Source organism: Xiphophorus hellerii, chromosome 10 (genome assembly GCF_003331165.1).
Source record: "Xiphophorus hellerii strain 12219 chromosome 10, Xiphophorus_hellerii-4.1, whole genome shotgun sequence".
NCBI classification, from domain to species: Eukaryota; Metazoa; Chordata; class Actinopteri; order Cyprinodontiformes; family Poeciliidae; genus Xiphophorus; species Xiphophorus hellerii.
This window is the reverse complement of record NC_045681.1, coordinates 24244258-24260835: the sequence shown is the minus strand read 5'-3', so window position 1 is coordinate 24260835 and position 16578 is coordinate 24244258. Positions and strand designations below refer to the sequence as shown.

The following is a 16578-nucleotide window of genomic DNA, read 5'->3' as shown; positions in this document are numbered from 1 at the left end:
TTTGTTTTGCAGTAGGTTGTATCTCTATGTACACATAGAGATGTGTATGTACACATAGAGATGTGTACATATACAAAAAGTAGACCTAGAATCGCATAACCTCAAATATCAGGGTGAATGTTATCCACAGCATGCCTTTATTCCATTTTCAACAGACTATCCCAGTGGTGAACAGACCTAAATGTTGCATGTGCAAACAATGTGGCTGTGTGAGCGGAGGGAGCCCATGGAGTAAAGTCTGAAAGTGATGGAGGCCCTAATAACAGGATGTTTACAGCCTCAGGAAACACTGCCAGAGCAGAGCGACCACAAGCAGTCAGCAACCACGGCTGGAAACTCGAGTGAAGAGGAAACGCAGGCCGAGCCAGGTTTCCCCCAGATATGCCAAATATAACCTCTCTGACAGCCGTTCGGTTTACACACACACACACACACATTACAGTACCTGCCCAGGTTAGATCAGGTGGATGTTGCAGCATGATGTCAGATCCTCTTTTAATACATAATGCAGCAGAGGTTAAAATGACTGTCTGCAGGTGACACCAAACACCTGCAGACAGTTTTGTGATAAAATGCTGTTTTGTGATAAAGTACTGTAGCTATCATATATTATTCCACCAGAATTTGGTGCTGACCTCATCATTGTTGACATTGTTACTTTATATTTTGCACCTCAAATGTTTTCAGTTTGCAATGGAATGGTTCCTTCCAAACTCTAAAAGATGCAATACTTGTTATTTATAGCAATTAAATGATAAAGTCAGACACCATCCAAAGCAAACATGCAGTTATATATTTAAGCATTTTTTTTGTTGAGAGGCTACACAAACAGTGACTTGTTAGGATCCCGAGTTGTTCAGTTGTTTTGGAGTTTGATTTATTTATCCTAGTTTGATTATTCTGTCTTAATCTTTTCTTTGATCAGATCAATCCTGTTTCTGTTTTACTTTACTTAAGTTATTCTTAATGTTCCTAGTTATGTTCATTTCTTGTTTCAAGTTATTTTTAGTTTCTCTAATCTAATAGTTTTTTGTTAGTCTAGTCGCCCCTGTGCTACCTTCCCTCTCTCTTTCTCTCCTCAGTCTGCCTCCTACTCTCTGCAACTCGTTAGCTCATCAGCATTGAGTCTTTTGTCTCAGCATTCAATCTCCCCAATATTTAAGCACCTCATCCTCAGTCACTCCTTGCTGGATTTTCTCATCTACTCCTGTTGTTCTTCCTTTCTGTACCCTGTCATCCTCTTCCCCCAGATTTCATGTCTGTGTTCCTATTTGACTTTTTGGATCTCCTAGTAAGTTTGTTAATCTTTTCATTAAAATCACAAAAACTCAACGCGACATTGCATGCCTGCTGTTTATGGGTCTAATCTACGAGACATGACTAACAATGAAAGACAAAGTGAAGTCACCCACTATGAAACACACTGCAAATTTTGACTTTAAAAGTTGTAGGAAGTGCTCGTCTGTAACTGTTTATAAATAGGTCAAAATGTTTAATAATGAATGCAAAGTAAATATGCAGCGAGACAGCAAAGCTTCTTGATAAAGTGTGTTTTCTTGACACTCTGTTAGTCAGGTGTAGTTTACATCTTATCTTTTTGAACACAAACGAGATAACCTTTAGATTGCTGACAAAAATATGTACTAAAGCACACAGTTATCACAGCTAGAAACCAGCAATCAAGCCTGAAATCTGGGTTAGCGCTGAACTCAGACTTGAACCTTCAAAGTCACATCAAGACATTTACAAATTCACTGATCTATCACCTGAAGAACATTTCTAGGATTTAAGGACTAATGTTTCAGCAAGATCCGGAGAAACTCATCCATGCATTTAACTTTAGTTGCATTGATTATTGCAACGGTGCCATCACAGGTTTTTCTAAAAATTCAATCAAACAGTTGCAGCTGTTCCAGAATGCTGCTGCTGGCAAGCTGACTAAAACCAGAAAGATAGAGCACATCACCCAGTTCTAAAGTTCTTCTCTGAGAGAATAGATTTTAAAATACTGCTGTTAGTTTATAAATCACTGAACAGCTCAGCACCACAACACATTATAGACTTGTCGTCATGGTATCACCTCTAGTGCTGCTAGAACCACTCCCAAAGTATCTACAGGATCTCTGCAAGGATCATGCACATCAAACCATGAAACACCTTTTTTTCTAATACTGGAATTGCACCACTCATAGGAAACATGTTGGAGTAGCTCTGTTACTTTCATTCTGAAATGAAAGTAACTCTACTCTTTTTGTAGAGTTTTGCTTCTATTTTTTGTTGTTGTTTTGGTTGAGCAGTTGTACATTTGGACAATTATTCCTTCTGGTGTTGAGCAGCAGGAGGGATTTTTAGTACTTTTCTTTTGGACAGACAGTTGTTGTGATGTGTTTCTGTGACAACCAGGGATTTCCTGGATGTGGAGCGAGGATCATATCCCCTCCTCTAACATCTCTGAGTGCGGCTTTCTAAACACACAGCCAGGCAGATTTAAAGAAGAGCAACAGAAGCAAATGAGGTTAGCAGTGCTTGTCAATAACTGATGATGTCATCCATGTCACTGTGAAACATCGCATATTGTACAGTTATGACAGTCATGTCATTTGAAATTTTTTCAAACCATTTTTATTTTCTTTCCACAGTTGGGCTTTCAATATGGACGACATAAACATATTTTTATATGGTCCAGTAATATGGGGTATATGACTAGAGAAACTTATAGTAAATGGCCAGATTTTTTTGTGGTTTATCTTTTGGTAAATGGACTGAACTTTTCCAATCATTTTGACCACTCAAAGCGCCTTACACATTCACCCATACAAACACTCACACAATTTTACACCAATGACATGTGGCACGAGAAAGCTGGAATCAAACCTACAACCTTCCGATCACAAGACGACTACTCTACCAGCAGAGCCACAGTCGCCCCAATTAGTCACCCCATTTTATTTGCTGAATAAATTATTTCGAACAGGGTTTAATGGATCAGTACCAGGGATTTACCAGCTATTTGACACCTCGCTCTCAACATGGTGGACAAGAACCATCATCGGTGAGAACAGAAGTGTGCAGATGGGATCCAGCTGGAGCTCTGGCAGAGGGAGGACCAGGAGGCTGGTGTCTGGCACTGCTTCTATAGAGTCTTGGTGCAGGGAGGAGGCCGGGTCTCCTGCGGTGACCCAGGGGAATGTCTGGGAACGGGGTAGAGTTTCTGAGCCAGCCAGTTTAAAAGGCTTCTGTCTGGGAGTCACATTTATTCACAGCTTTTCTTTCAAGGTGGGGGACTGTGAACAAGGGGGCCACATCTATTTCTGCTTGCAGCATAACTGAAGGAAAAGGTGGAGATTTGAGCAAATAATTTAAATGTAATTGCCTAAAACTTACCTAAAACCAAGAACATCATGAAAAAAGATGAAAAACTGTTTGATTATAAAAATTTACGAATTATTAAAAAAAATAAAATCCCATCACTACACTATTAGTAGGGAGCATTTCAGAGTGTAAAAGGGATGTTCCTGCACTGTATAAAATTACAGTCCTGCTTGATGGGTGTCATTCCTGCTGTTAGATATTTGTAATCCTATCACGATACTGAAGACAGGCAGGAATAGTTACAGTATCTGTGGCCGAGTCGTTTGAGGTGAGGACCTCATTTAACCAGAGCATGTACTGCATGTTTTACACAGGGAGAGAATAAATTTGGAAATGCTTCTACATTTATAGTTTTCCTCTTACAGCTGAGACCTCAGCAGCTAGTGCAATTCAATGATCCAAAATTTTAAAGTTGAGTATTTACAAAGTGATTCTATTTGCAACCATAATGGAATTATTTCACTACTGCCACCTAATGTAAAATGACACACATAGCAGCCTGGACCAGTCCACCAGAGCAAATATGGCAAGGAAAGACCCCTGTGCTACTCTCCATTTCAATCTCATTGTTTTGGTTCAGGCTGTGAGCTCATTATGTAACCCAGCTCTGGTGTCAACGTGATAATGAGGAAGATGATAATAGCTACGATGATGAGACAGATCATATTAGCCTTTAAAGATTCCTAAACTAGCATCACAAATAGTTTCATCCCCATAAGGAGGAATGGACCGAATAAGTGGAGCAGGTCCAAAAATAGAAGCTGTCCGGTGCCATTCAGTAAATGATGATGATGATACGGTTAAATTGAAACATTCCCGTTAATCCTGCAGGCTGCTGCACGCCGTGCACTCCTAACATTATTTATCCTATAGTTGCCAAAAGGATTAAGGATTTCTGTGTTTGTTTTTTGCAACATAAACTTTATTTACAGGTAGTGAAATGACAGTATTGTCTTGAAAAAGTGATCATATCCTTGTAACTCTTTCACAAAGTACTCTGAAATACTTCAGATTAGGTTTTTGGAGTCGATTTGACCAAACCAAAGTAATGCAAAGCTGTGAAGCAGAAAGTCAGGCTATAAATGCTGTTGTTTTAGATAAGAGCTCACAAGTGTGTTTTATCTCTATCTATCTATCTATCTATCTATCTATCTATCTATCTATCTATCTATCTATCTATCTATCTATCTATCTATCTATCTATCTATCTATCTATCTATCTATCTATCTATCTATCTATCTATCTATCTATCTATCTATCTATCTATCTATCTAGATACATGTATGTCGGCCTCTTGCATATCGAATATCGTCCTTTGTCACACCGTCGCCATAACAAATCAAGCTGGTGGAGAAATAGGATTCAATGGACCTAAATGGTCCTTCCTTCACTTCAGGCCTGAAATAAAATTCACTTGTGACTGAAAGGAATGATAAATTTCCACTTCCTCTGACTACCATACAATTTGTGTGTCATAATCATTATGGAAAGTCAAACATTATTCTTTTATATTTAAGCACATAAGAACAGAAACCATATAGAACCATTCAAAAAAAATGTAATATTACTGAAAAGTCCATTTATTTCATGAACTTTATCACTTAGTGAAACACATTATGTAGAATAATTACACACAGGAAGCACTGAGTCCTGTGTGTGTCTAACATTTGAGCTAGTAATGATGATGTTCTACTTACAGTTAATGAAAGCATTATATTTAAGATTTGAATACTACATCAGACAAATAAAAAACCACCTTTAACAGCAGAAATGTGTATGTAATGAAAAGTATGTTTAACATCTGCTTAAAAGCTGTTATTGTATATTTATTGAGTAGGACTGTAGATTGGAAATGTGATGCTTTAGATTTCATAGTTGTTCTCTTTTAAGAATAATGTTTTAACTGCTTCAGTCCTGTCACAACAGCTGCATCTTCCTGACATAAGACTGTCAGCAGGTTCTATATAATAAGTCAAACTGTCATTTAAAAGTCCTACCAAAACTATTTTAAAGTAATACGAAGACATTCAGTCCCAAAATAGTCAATAATTCACCCTTCTTTGTGAGAAATATTAAATCAACTGCTGCTTTGTTTTATAGTACAGTAAAAGGCTTGTTGAAAGGCACAACTAATGAAGGATCCAGACTAATACTGCTGGGTCTGTCTGATTATGTGAACCATCTCTTGATACAGCTCTAGGCCTCAGATCGCTCTTCACTCTGCAAGGAGCAGCTCAGACCAACAGGCTGCTAGCACAGTGTGTTTTACCCAAATCAGCAGCATTTATTATTAGCCTGATGCAATATCAAGCACTTTCGCTTGGGCCCACACTTGGCCTACCATTTAAGCATCTTCATTTATGTACTTATAAATAGAACGGCTCTGTCTACTTGACACATTTTTTCAAGCCGACTTCTTCGCACACAGTGTCCGTTACATGGCCTATGCATCATATTTCGGCCGAGCGGCGCATATATAAGGCGGTGAGAGCGGCCAGGGTGTTCACTGCAGTCGGCAGATTCATCTGAGCGAATCCTCTCTAGTCTTAGAGATAACCTCGAGGTGAGTTTCACTGGAGGGCGGCAGACCTGCAGGCGAATGTGGCCTCTGGTTCAAAGGGTGTTCCTCCGTAAAATGGGATATAAATCAAATGAAGGGCCACAGAGGTCTGTTTCTTGAACATCAGGGGCCCGGTGTCTGACTTTGGACTGGAAAAGAAACAAAATAGGGGGGGAAAAAACTCGACCTGTTGAGACCAAAAGAAGATTTGATCTTTATCTTGGAGGGTTTGGTTTTGGAAAAACCTGGACAACCTGAAATGATCTTTTTGTTTTCATGGATTACTTACTGATCCGGACAACCTTAGAGGCTGAAGATTACTTATAGTTGTGTATACGTTGTAAACTCAAAGTACATTGAGATGTTCTTTGGTCCAGACTTAATCTGTTTGAATGTGTTTGATGTTCCCAAAGCTGATGTCCTGGACTGATGATTTTTCTTCTGCTCTTCTTCCTCAGTTAAAAATGGCATTCGCCGGATTTCTGAATGATGCTGACATTAGTGCAGCCATTGCAGCTTGCCAAGGTAAACCAAGCAATAAAACTGTCAAGTCAATTTTTTTCCGCTTTTTTCAAGCTACTTAGAAAGCTATACATGTTAGTAGACCTGTTATGCAAGGCAGACGATTTAAAATATTATTTCAACCATCAAGTTAAAAGGCTGGAGTCTTTTAAAACACTGAAAAAGATGCCAAACTAACATTGTGGCAAAGCCTTTTTTACGTCTGGCTTTGCGTCTGACTGATGCTAAGACAGAATTGTTACAAGTAAATACTAGTCCTTGCAAACAGCACCAGCAGCAGGTTTGTGTTGAATCATTTCTTGACTTTCTGATGTGATCCTCCTCTCTGTCTCCTCACAGCCGCTGACTCCTTCAAGCATAAGGACTTCTTTGCCAAGGTCGGCCTGACTGCCAAGTCTGCTGATGACGTCAAGAAGGCCTTCGCCATCATTGACCAGGACAAGAGCGGCTTCATTGAGGAGGATGAGCTGAAGTAACCAATCTCTCTAATCTCTCTTTATACTTCAGCTTTTGAAGGTTTACGATATGGACTGTCTCGATGAGGGTAAATTCAGAAAGAATGTAACCAAAGAAAGTCCAAGAGAAATCATAAAAATACTTAGAAATAATTAACTTTCAAGCACTAAAGGCAACAGGAAAGGTCCAGCTGGTAGTCAGTTCAAGGAATAGCAGGATTACCAATTAATTGGTTCCATAAATTGTGTCCTCAATCAAACAGTTTTGTAAAACATTCCCAAGCAAATGAGCTAAGACACTTGTTAGGCACGCAATAAAACATGTTGTTAATATCACTCAATAAACTTCCCTCCTTTTCCTCTCCAGGCTGTTCCTGCAGAACTTCTCTGCCAGCGCCAGAGCTCTGACTGATGCTGAGACAAAGACCTTAATGAAGGCTGGTGACTCTGATGGTGATGGCAAGATCGGAGTTGATGGTGAGGAAGTGCCTCCTTAGGCCAAACCCATTTGGACTAATGAGGCGTGAAAGTTAAAAAATACCTTTCTTGTTTTCTCTATGCAGAGTTCGCTGCCATGGTCAAGGGTTAAATGGACAAACTGACCAACATCTGGCTTCACAACTCTAATGGAACAACATGAGCCAAAGACATCCTCTTCTTCTCTTCTCCTCTTCCCATTCACTCTACCCCTTGTAGACTCTGCAACACTTTTATATATTTGACCTTTGACCCCCTGACCAGACGAACAACTCTTTCTCTCTCTCAGACCGTGCTCACCCCAGTGCTATCCACGATGAATGTACCTGACTAAATGTATGGCGTGGCTGACTTGTGTCTCTCTCTCTCTCTCTCTCACTTCTGTCGTCGTTTTACTGTGTGGGATTTGCATGCTGTGAGATCAACAATGATGCTCTTTTATGGAAAACGGACGGACGATGAGACAATAAAGGTTCTTTTTCAATAACAACGTTCTGAAACTGTTTTTTAATAGGCTGTTGAGGTAAAACTGATAATGCACAGGCTGGACCAATCAATCAATCTATCAATCCATCCATCCATCCATCCATCCATCCATCCATCCATCCATCCATCCATCCATCCATCCATCCATCCATCCATCCATCCATCCATCCATCACAAACACCCACAGGCCAAACAACCATCTTCACACATTCAACTTAAGGCAATAGTAACCGATTACTGTCGGTTACTAGACACTGTCTAGTTCCAAATAGTGTTTGGAACTAGACAGAGTACCCAGAGAGAACCGACACATGCACAGGGAGAACATCAAACTCCATGCAGAAAGAACGACTTGAGGCTGGGATTGGAACCCAGGACCTTCTTGCTGCAAGGCAGCAGCGCTACCAGCTCATCCAAATTTCAGTTCGCTTAGGAAAAATGCACGAGAGAAAATTGGGGCCAATATGGGTTGATAGAGCGCTGTCAAGAAACTGACCTCAAACAGACTGAATTGAATCTTAGAAAATGAAACACTTTTAGTTTTAAACTTTAAGAAAAAAATCTAATTCATAACAGTCTGAATCAATTGTTTTACTAGCTACAAGGTTTTGCAAAAATCTTAAGTAAGCTTTGAAAAGCCATCAAGCTAATCACTGACTGTGTACCAAAGTTAGAAAATGCCTCTGGGCTTTCAGCTGCAGTGTTGAGACCAGAATCAGGATTACAAAGCAAATATAAGGAGCCTGAAAACATTTATTCAGAACTGTTACAAAGTATGCTAAACAATTTGAAATAAAATTTTAAAGCTAGTTTAAAAATTACCTAAAATGCCAAGATTAACTTGAAACATCAGGAATTCAAACACTAATAATGATTAATTATTAGTGTTATTTCACTTATAGGCTGATAGATAGATAATTCCACTTTTAGACATTTTCCCACTTATTTTATAAGTGAAATAATCAACTCGTAGAACGAGTACTTTTTCTAGAATATTAGTGAATTATTGACTTAAAGCAAGTGCCTACATCTTACTAAAAAGTTATTTGTTGTCTAGATGAAATAATCTTTTCAATATCATTCCAATATGATGTCACTGAAGTAAGTTATCATAAGCTAGATATTTCCTGACACTTAGAATATTATGGAAAAGTTCATTCAGTCCAGGAACTTTATCACTAAATTAAAGTGATAAAGAAACAACCATCTACACTCCATTCTTACATAGAGAATGGAGTTTTAAAACATTTATTTATCTTAATTATGATAAGTTTCAATTGACATTTAAGTCTATAATATTACATCAGACCAATTAAGAAAATACTTTAATACGAAAATGTGAGCTTAATGAAAAGTATATTTAATATCTGCTTAGCTTAAAGGTCATGTTTTCTCATCAGGACACATATTGAGAATTATTGACCATGTTTTCAATATTTAATTGAATATTGAACTTAACTAAATATACTTTTGATTTTTTTTCTTTAAAGAATGCCACATCTTTAATATGTTAGCGTTCTAATTTCCACTGTTATGTCTCATTGTCAAACAGTAAAATCTCATTTTACTTTCACAATCAGGGCTGCTTAGGGCCCCTACACCACCAGAGGCCCCCCAAAACCATCAAGCTAGCATGATAAAAAAACATATATATTTAAAATAACATGGAATAATACAAACTAAATGCTATTACCCATGGGAAAACGATTCTATTATTTTTATAGTTGCTGCCACACAAATAATGGTTAATCTCTTCTTGCTATTGGCTGCCTCTACTATTAGGGAAATATAAGACGTCAAACTTGTTTATTGCAAATTTAGTGATTATCAGTTGGTGTTACTTTCAAATTCCTAAAATAGTATGGCATGCCTACATAATACTCTGCACTTCAAAATCCAATATTTTTGGGAGGTTTGCCACTCCTGTAAGGTTAAAGTCATAACAGTCATAACAACAGCGGTATGATACAAGCTAATTACAAACAATGCTAATGATTGTAGATATGTTTCACACCTGGAGCAGATTAGGAATGATGAAACATCTGGTGATGACATGTTGGTTTGAGGGGCCCCACATGAGAATCTGTTTACGGCTTCTAAAAGGCTTGGACCAACCCTGCTCACAGTCCACAGATCTGTTACTCTAAATTCCCTTAAATGAAGGACTGAATTTGTAGATATGTAATAAATCATCTTAAACATTATGAAGTCATAAGAACAGTATATGAAGCATATCAAGACATACCCTGAATCACTAAAGATACATACCAAATAATTATGGAAATATTTTCAGGAAGACCACTGTGTGCCATGTAAGACATAACAATCATATTTGTTCTTCCAACTTTAATGAGGCACAAAGAGGTTGAGCAAATTAGATTTGAACCGGGAACACAGAGAACTCTTTGAGAGTGACACATAAACTCTCTCTGCCATAAAGTTATGAGGAAGTAATAAGGAAGAGTCAAGGTCTGCTCTACACAGAGTCATTCTGAATCCCCTGCTATAAGAAATACAAAGTCAGCACATAGCCTACTTTAGAGCTTCAGTCCTATATCAGATGTGTGGACAAGCTCTGCGTTAATGTAAAATAGCCACAAGAGGGTGCTAGTAAGTCACCTACATTTTAAGTTGGTGGGGTTTTTTTTCTTCAAAAACAAATATAAAGACTAAAAATTTACACATTTAGTCATTTTTATTTTATGTACCAAATGATTTAAGAGTTAAGTGTAAGATTTAGAAAATAGATTTAAAAAGAATTCATTTAGAACGTAATAAGTAAAAGTTGGAGGTGGAGTGGGGGAAGCAGGATTTATTCCCCTGATTCTCATTAGAAAAGCAGTTTTGTTCCTCCCAGCTGCTGCCATTACTGCTGACTGCAGTCTCCAGGGACGGCGGAGCGTCAGATGGTTTGACAAGTTTCCCCTGGCAGGCAACAAGATCATCAGTTTAAGTGGCCAGACTTTGGCATGAAAGCATCTTAGATCCCACTCTACTTTCTGAACATACACTAGCATTTAAATATAATATCATTTCTTAAATTATGAAAACACAATTTGAATATTTTAAATGTGTTTAAAATATTAAACTGCTCTTTCTGGAGCAGTTGTGATCTGGCTTTTCCCACTGAAGCACCATTTAAATCTGCAGGCCGCCTTCAGTATCAGAAAGTTAAAGGGGCTGTATCATGTAAAATCCACTCTTTGAGCTTTATATCATGTTATAAAGTTTTTCCCTCATCAAAAACATACCTGGAGTGTTGCTTTGACTCTTTCATCCATGTTTGAGAAATCCTTTAATCTCCACGGCAACCATTCAGCTGTGCAATCTGCTCGGGTGGAGCTAGCCCCGCCTTCAAAACGCAGCTCCTCCTCAAAGGAGCCCTATCCCACATCTCCCCCACTCTGCTCCTTCACACTAGCAAGCAGCAATTAGCAAACAGTGGGTGAATCTGCACATCTTATTATTATTTAATTTCCCTTTGGGATTAATAAAGTACTTTTGAATTTAATTGAATCTGCTGATCTCACTGTAGGAGCAGCACTGGTAGAAACGTTGTTAAAGGGTTGATTAAGGAGCCATGTTTTGATGACTTCCTGAAGGAGGAGTTTCAGAAAAGGCAGAAAAAGAGACAGAGGCCGAACCTCATGGTGCTAAATTACAAAGCCAAATTTCTTTACATAGCCAAATTACAAACCAATGTAATGTAACAAACAGGATCTAATATTCAACACTAAATATATAGCCTGTATTTCTCCACATTTTAGGAGATTGTTTGCTAAAGGTTCTAGATGCACCTGAGCAGAGGGAGGATGGACAGGCAACAAAAGGGAGGGGAGAGATGCTGAGCGCAAAAAAAGTTGATTGGATAAAATCCACCCAGTAGAGTTAAGGGAGTGCAGGGCAGAGGCAGAGCTGGATATAAACAGGAAAGGTTAATAAGACAGGTGAGACACGGGAATCTGAGAAGCAGGCTGCTGTGACTGCAGGAGAATTTGATCCCCGGATTCATTAGAAACTCAAGCATCCTTCTGAACATTGTGACTGGAATATATAAGACAACTGTCAGCAGGAAGCAGTTTTAACTACTGCTGCTGCCCTGGAGTTGGACTGAAACGAACAAGTCAACAGTGGTGAGTCCCACAGCTGCACAGGAAGTTGGTCAGGTGCAGCATGACATTTATTCTCAGCAGCTTCAGCTGAACTATGGAACTTCATATCTTAAACTTTACCTAGACTTCTTTGTCAACATGCAAATGAATCAAATGAATGTAATAACATGGTAGTTAAACAGCAGAGTAGACAGGTTAGGCTGACTGCTGATTATATAAAAGCTGTTGTTAAAACTGTAATGTTACTTAGAAATGTGTGTTTTTCAGTAAGTTGACTGCAGCTACTGCTTAAATGCACTTAACTCAAATTATTATTGATAAATTTCATGCATTAAGCATCCAATAACTGGGAACTTCCAGCATGGTCTGAGCCTGTTTTAATGCATTATATGTGGTTTATGTAGAGGATGGGTGAGCTTATTAAAAAAAAAGAAAAACTCATGTTGTCCCAACTGAGCCACTCCCTTTTTACCATTTTAAAGGTGCATGTTACAGTGATATACTGTTTTTATAAGTCCACATTTTACACCAAAACATGATGTTATATTTCTATTTAGTTCAACCTATAACCTCTGCAAATCATTAATTTAATTTAATTTAATTCAATTTATTTATATAGCGGTAATTCACATTAGAATTCATCTTCAGCCACTTTAAAAAGAGTCATTTCATTTCAGTCATACAAACATTCCAATTAATCCTAGTTATCAAACGATGCATTAAGTTTAGTACGTCATTCAAATTTGTTTAAAAAGTTTTCTATCTGAGACTTGCAGCATTCGCTCCTCAAAGTGTGGAAAGTTAATGAGGAAGCCCATGGAGCAAGCATAAATGCAAAAGAATTTATTACAGTTCTAAAACTCTAATAAAATACATATTTAAAATATATTTTTCACAAGTATGTTCAGATGCAAACAGGTCTGTGTGAATACTTTCTGGGGTCCTGATGTCAACCTAAATACAGCTGAAAGGTTAAAACACTGTGACACAAAAATAGATCCAGAGGAAACACATAAAGCTTGAAAGTCGTGTTTTGTGTTTTGTGTGTTCATGTTCCCAATTTATTATTTTCTTTTGTATGTTACAGGACCAACATGTCACTCACCTCCATTCTTTCAGCAGAGGCCATTGAAAATGCAGTCAAGGACTGTGAAGGTACCTCATCTTGAAAATACATCCTCCTGTTAAATTCAGACAATTATCGTTCAATCAGTAATTCAGCTTGATTTTCCCAACAGGATCAAAAGGCTTGTAAGATTAAGTCAATAATGATTCAAATAAATACTTCAAAATGTGATGCCTCAGTGCTATGCATATCTTAAATACACTTTCCATCATAGAAGAGTTTAATCCTCTCCACACTTTGTTTTATATCAGAGTCTGAAAAGATTCATTCCGTTTGTGGCACCGGGCATGTCTGTGGGCTTTTAAAAATGAAAAACAAGAACACAGCCACATGCTGGTTTAATCCTCACAACCGCGACCAACCAGGTGACTGTCAGGGTCATGATAAACTCTCTGTGTTTGCTTTAAATGTGTGTGTGTGTGTGTTGGTGTGTGCGTGTGTGTGTCTTTGAGTAGCTCCAGAATCATTCTGCCATAAGAAGTTCTTCCAGCTGTGTGGTCTGTCCTCAAAGACACCCAAGGAGGTGCGAGACGTGTTCCAGATCCTTGACGAGGACAACAGCGGCTTCATCGAGGAATCTGAGCTCAAGTGGGTAAAAACTCATCTGGGAGACAGAGAGCCTGTTATTCCTCAGACACTGACAATCCCACTTAGTACTTCCTGTAGTTTTCAGCCTTTCAGCAATGTTTAGCTATAGTATTTATTTGGTAAATATGAGTAAATTGGCTACTTTGCAGTGCACATGTAACTCGGATTTGGGAATGAAATCTAATAAACAATACATTCAGAGACCTGATTAACTCCCAACAATAAATTAAATTCATTCCAAAATACTTTCTTCTTAAATTAAACGTTTTTGTAACTCATATTATGCCGTTTTTTTTAAAGAGTTGTTGATGTTGATGGCTGAGGGCAGAAAGCATCTCCTACAGCAGTCTGTATTACTGCAGTTCAGAAGAAGCCTCTGACTGAAGCCACTCTGACATTCTAAAACAATCTCATGAAGAGGAAACTCTGGATTGTCAGTAATTTTCTTAAAGGATGAGAATACTCTATTCTGATGGGTTTATTCTCTCAGTTACCATGGCAACATCTTCACTAATGGAGATTGTGTAACACTCTGTGTGAAGAAAACATAAAGTGAGATACAAATGCTGCACAACTTTGAGCAAATTCTAAATGTAAGGCAGCCATATTGGATTTTGAGGTCTGGGTTAAAGAAAGAGAAAACTGGGACTTTCCCTATCAAAATTCAGGCTTTTAGGAACCGTTCTGTTCATTTCTCAAACTAAATACTTGGACATTTCAACTTCTCAAGCAAAAACAAAACAGCAAACTCAACCACAGTCTTCAGTCAATCAAGAACAACCAGAGGAGGAGAATGTTCTTTCTTTTTGTAATTTTATGACATAACACCACAAGTTGAATAATTCCTTGTCTTGCTGCAATGTTGGTAAAAGTTTTTGGAACTTGAAAAACTTAGCATTTACAGACATGTTTAATAACCAATGATTTTAAACATTTTCTTAAGTAAAAGTAAACTGCATAAGATAGAAAACAAAAATTCAATACAAGTCAGACCCCAGGAGAAGCACTCTTGTTATATTTTGTTATATAATTCAGCCTCTCAGAGCTCAGTGATGACTGTTTCAATGTCATATTTTGATGTGTGTGTGTGTGTGTGTGTGTGTTTGTAGGTTCTTCCTGCAGCGGTTCGTCCCTGGTGCACGGACCCTGAGCGATGCAGAAACCAAGAAATTTGTCTCATCAGCTGATGAGAACAGTGATGGCAGAATTGGAGCGGATGGTTAGTGTCTCATTTTTCACATCGTCCAGGTTTAAAATGACAGGAAGTGCTGACTTCATTAACTCTCCCATCATAGAACTAAAAAAAAAAAAAACAAACATCCAAGCAAATTTATGACACTAAATTTGCTCGGATGTGTTACACCTTAGTGACATTAAGGTTTTCCACATTTTTTAAAATGACAAACTTTTACTAGATGGGATTTTATGATAGATCAATGAAAAGTAGCTTACGGTTGTGAAGTGGAAGGAAAATGTTGCATGGTTTTCAAAATGTTTCACTTCAAATTGAGTCCCTTTCCTTTGATACGCCCAATCAGAAATGTCTCCTTCCGTCAAGAAAACAAACTTAAATTCACAGCTGGAGTTTAAACAGAAAAGTTCAGATCAGACAAACTATAAGTCTACTTCTGTTGCAGGACTTGAAATGTTGATGTTCACAGACATTCCCTTTCCAATCTGACTGACCTTGAGCTATTTTGCAAAGAATTGGCAAACAATGTCGTTTCTAGATGCACAAAGCCGGTTTTCAGATTTTTACATGCAAACAGTTTAAACTATACGTTATTTTCTTTACACTTTACAAAATACATTGAGGTTTCTGGTCAATTTCTTAAGAAGTTCACATGCAATTCCTCATCACTGTGCATGCAGTTAGGTTAGAGGAGGAATATGCATTTTAACCAGTTTGAAAAATAAACTGAACTTGACTGCATTGTTTGATATATCAGAATTGTTATGTATAAATGAACATTATATAAATGAACTTTGTGAAATTTGTTGAGAGGACATGTATTTTGAAATGAAGCTAACTAAATTTACTTGAACTGTAAAAAAACAAAATGAATTGGGGAGGACAACAGCATTATGTGCATAGGACAATTTAAGACATACTAGTTTTATGTTTTCAGGCTATCAGAGGCCATGTGCTTAATTAGATTAAAGACAAAAAAAATGTGTCTTGTGACTCATTTAATTCAGATGTTGAATACAACTTAATCGTGGTTAGCTCAATATGTTTCACTTTTCTCCAGAATTCCAGACAATGGTCCTGTCCTGAGGTCCACCAACAGAAAGAAGCCTCTGGCCATTCCCCAACCTCTGGAGTCTTCTGATAGGAGCGTCCATTCCCAGGAATTTCAAATGTTTTCTATTTCAATCTGTGTGTGCTCATGATTTTTAAATGACCTTACAATGACCTGCTTTTCAAGACTCCAAGCTTCAGGATGTCTTTTCTCTTGGTCCGTTCTTTCTCGTCTAAGCACATTCCGCCTGTAATAAAGAATGAAATAAACATCTGGAAGCATATATCTGCATAGTTTTCATTCATTGATTTATTTTCCACACCCAGCAGGTGTAACAGTCAGACAACAGGCAAAATTTTATATTAAGTTTGTTATTATAGCCAGCTCAACACAGAGATACACTGTACCAATGACCTTGCAGGTTGTCCAACAGTATATATGGCTGTTGGACATATATACTGTCCAACACATTAGGGTGTTCCCTAACCCTAACCCAGGGAACATCGAAGTCATCTTCTAGGTTCTTAAACCTTTCTGATCTATTCATCTGACCTTTCAGTAATTCAATGCAAGCTATGATATATATTTTTTCTACTGTTGTAAAATATGTCAAGGCTTAACATTTAACCAACTATT

The 16578-nt window shown here is 37.8% G+C and overlaps 2 protein-coding genes across 2 annotated transcripts; both read left to right on the top strand.

The window, feature by feature from the left end:
- Positions 1–5805: 5805 nt before the first annotated feature.
- Positions 5806–7877, top strand: LOC116726566 (parvalbumin beta). The gene is made up of 5 exons (XM_032573323.1): positions 5806–5936; positions 6392–6458; positions 6795–6927; positions 7278–7387; positions 7474–7877. Exons 2-5 carry the CDS (start codon positions 6398–6400, stop codon positions 7497–7499), a joined length of 330 nt encoding a protein of 109 aa, XP_032429214.1. The 5' UTR covers positions 5806–5936; positions 6392–6397; the 3' UTR covers positions 7500–7877.
- Positions 7878–11773: 3896 nt separating this feature from the next.
- pvalb9 (parvalbumin 9) lies at positions 11774–16225 on the top strand. Its single transcript, XM_032573500.1, has 5 exons — positions 11774–12006; positions 13073–13140; positions 13567–13699; positions 14809–14918; positions 15952–16225. The coding sequence occupies exons 2-5, from the start codon at positions 13080–13082 to the stop codon at positions 15975–15977; spliced, it is 330 nt and encodes a 109-aa protein (XP_032429391.1). The 5' UTR covers positions 11774–12006; positions 13073–13079; the 3' UTR covers positions 15978–16225.
- The last annotated feature ends 353 nt before the right edge of the window (positions 16226–16578 follow it).

Bases quoted from the DNA above. Each gene is read 5' to 3' on its own strand.
- pvalb9 (XM_032573500.1), top strand. From the start codon at position 13,080: ATGTCACTCACCTCCATTCTTTCAGCAGAGGCCATTGAAAATGCAGTC. The intron at 13,141-13,566 runs GTACCTCATCTT...GTCTTTGAGTAG, and splicing joins TGCAGTCAAGGACTGTGAAG to CTCCAGAATCATTCTGCCAT. The intron at 13,700-14,808 runs GTGGGTAAAAAC...GTGTGTTTGTAG, and splicing joins ATCGAGGAATCTGAGCTCAA to GTTCTTCCTGCAGCGGTTCG.
- LOC116726566 (XM_032573323.1), top strand. From the start codon at position 6,398: ATGGCATTCGCCGGATTTCTGAATGATGCTGACATTAGTGCAGCCATT. The intron at 6,459-6,794 runs GTAAACCAAGCA...GTCTCCTCACAG, and splicing joins AGCCATTGCAGCTTGCCAAG to CCGCTGACTCCTTCAAGCAT. The intron at 6,928-7,277 runs GTAACCAATCTC...TTTCCTCTCCAG, and splicing joins ATTGAGGAGGATGAGCTGAA to GCTGTTCCTGCAGAACTTCT.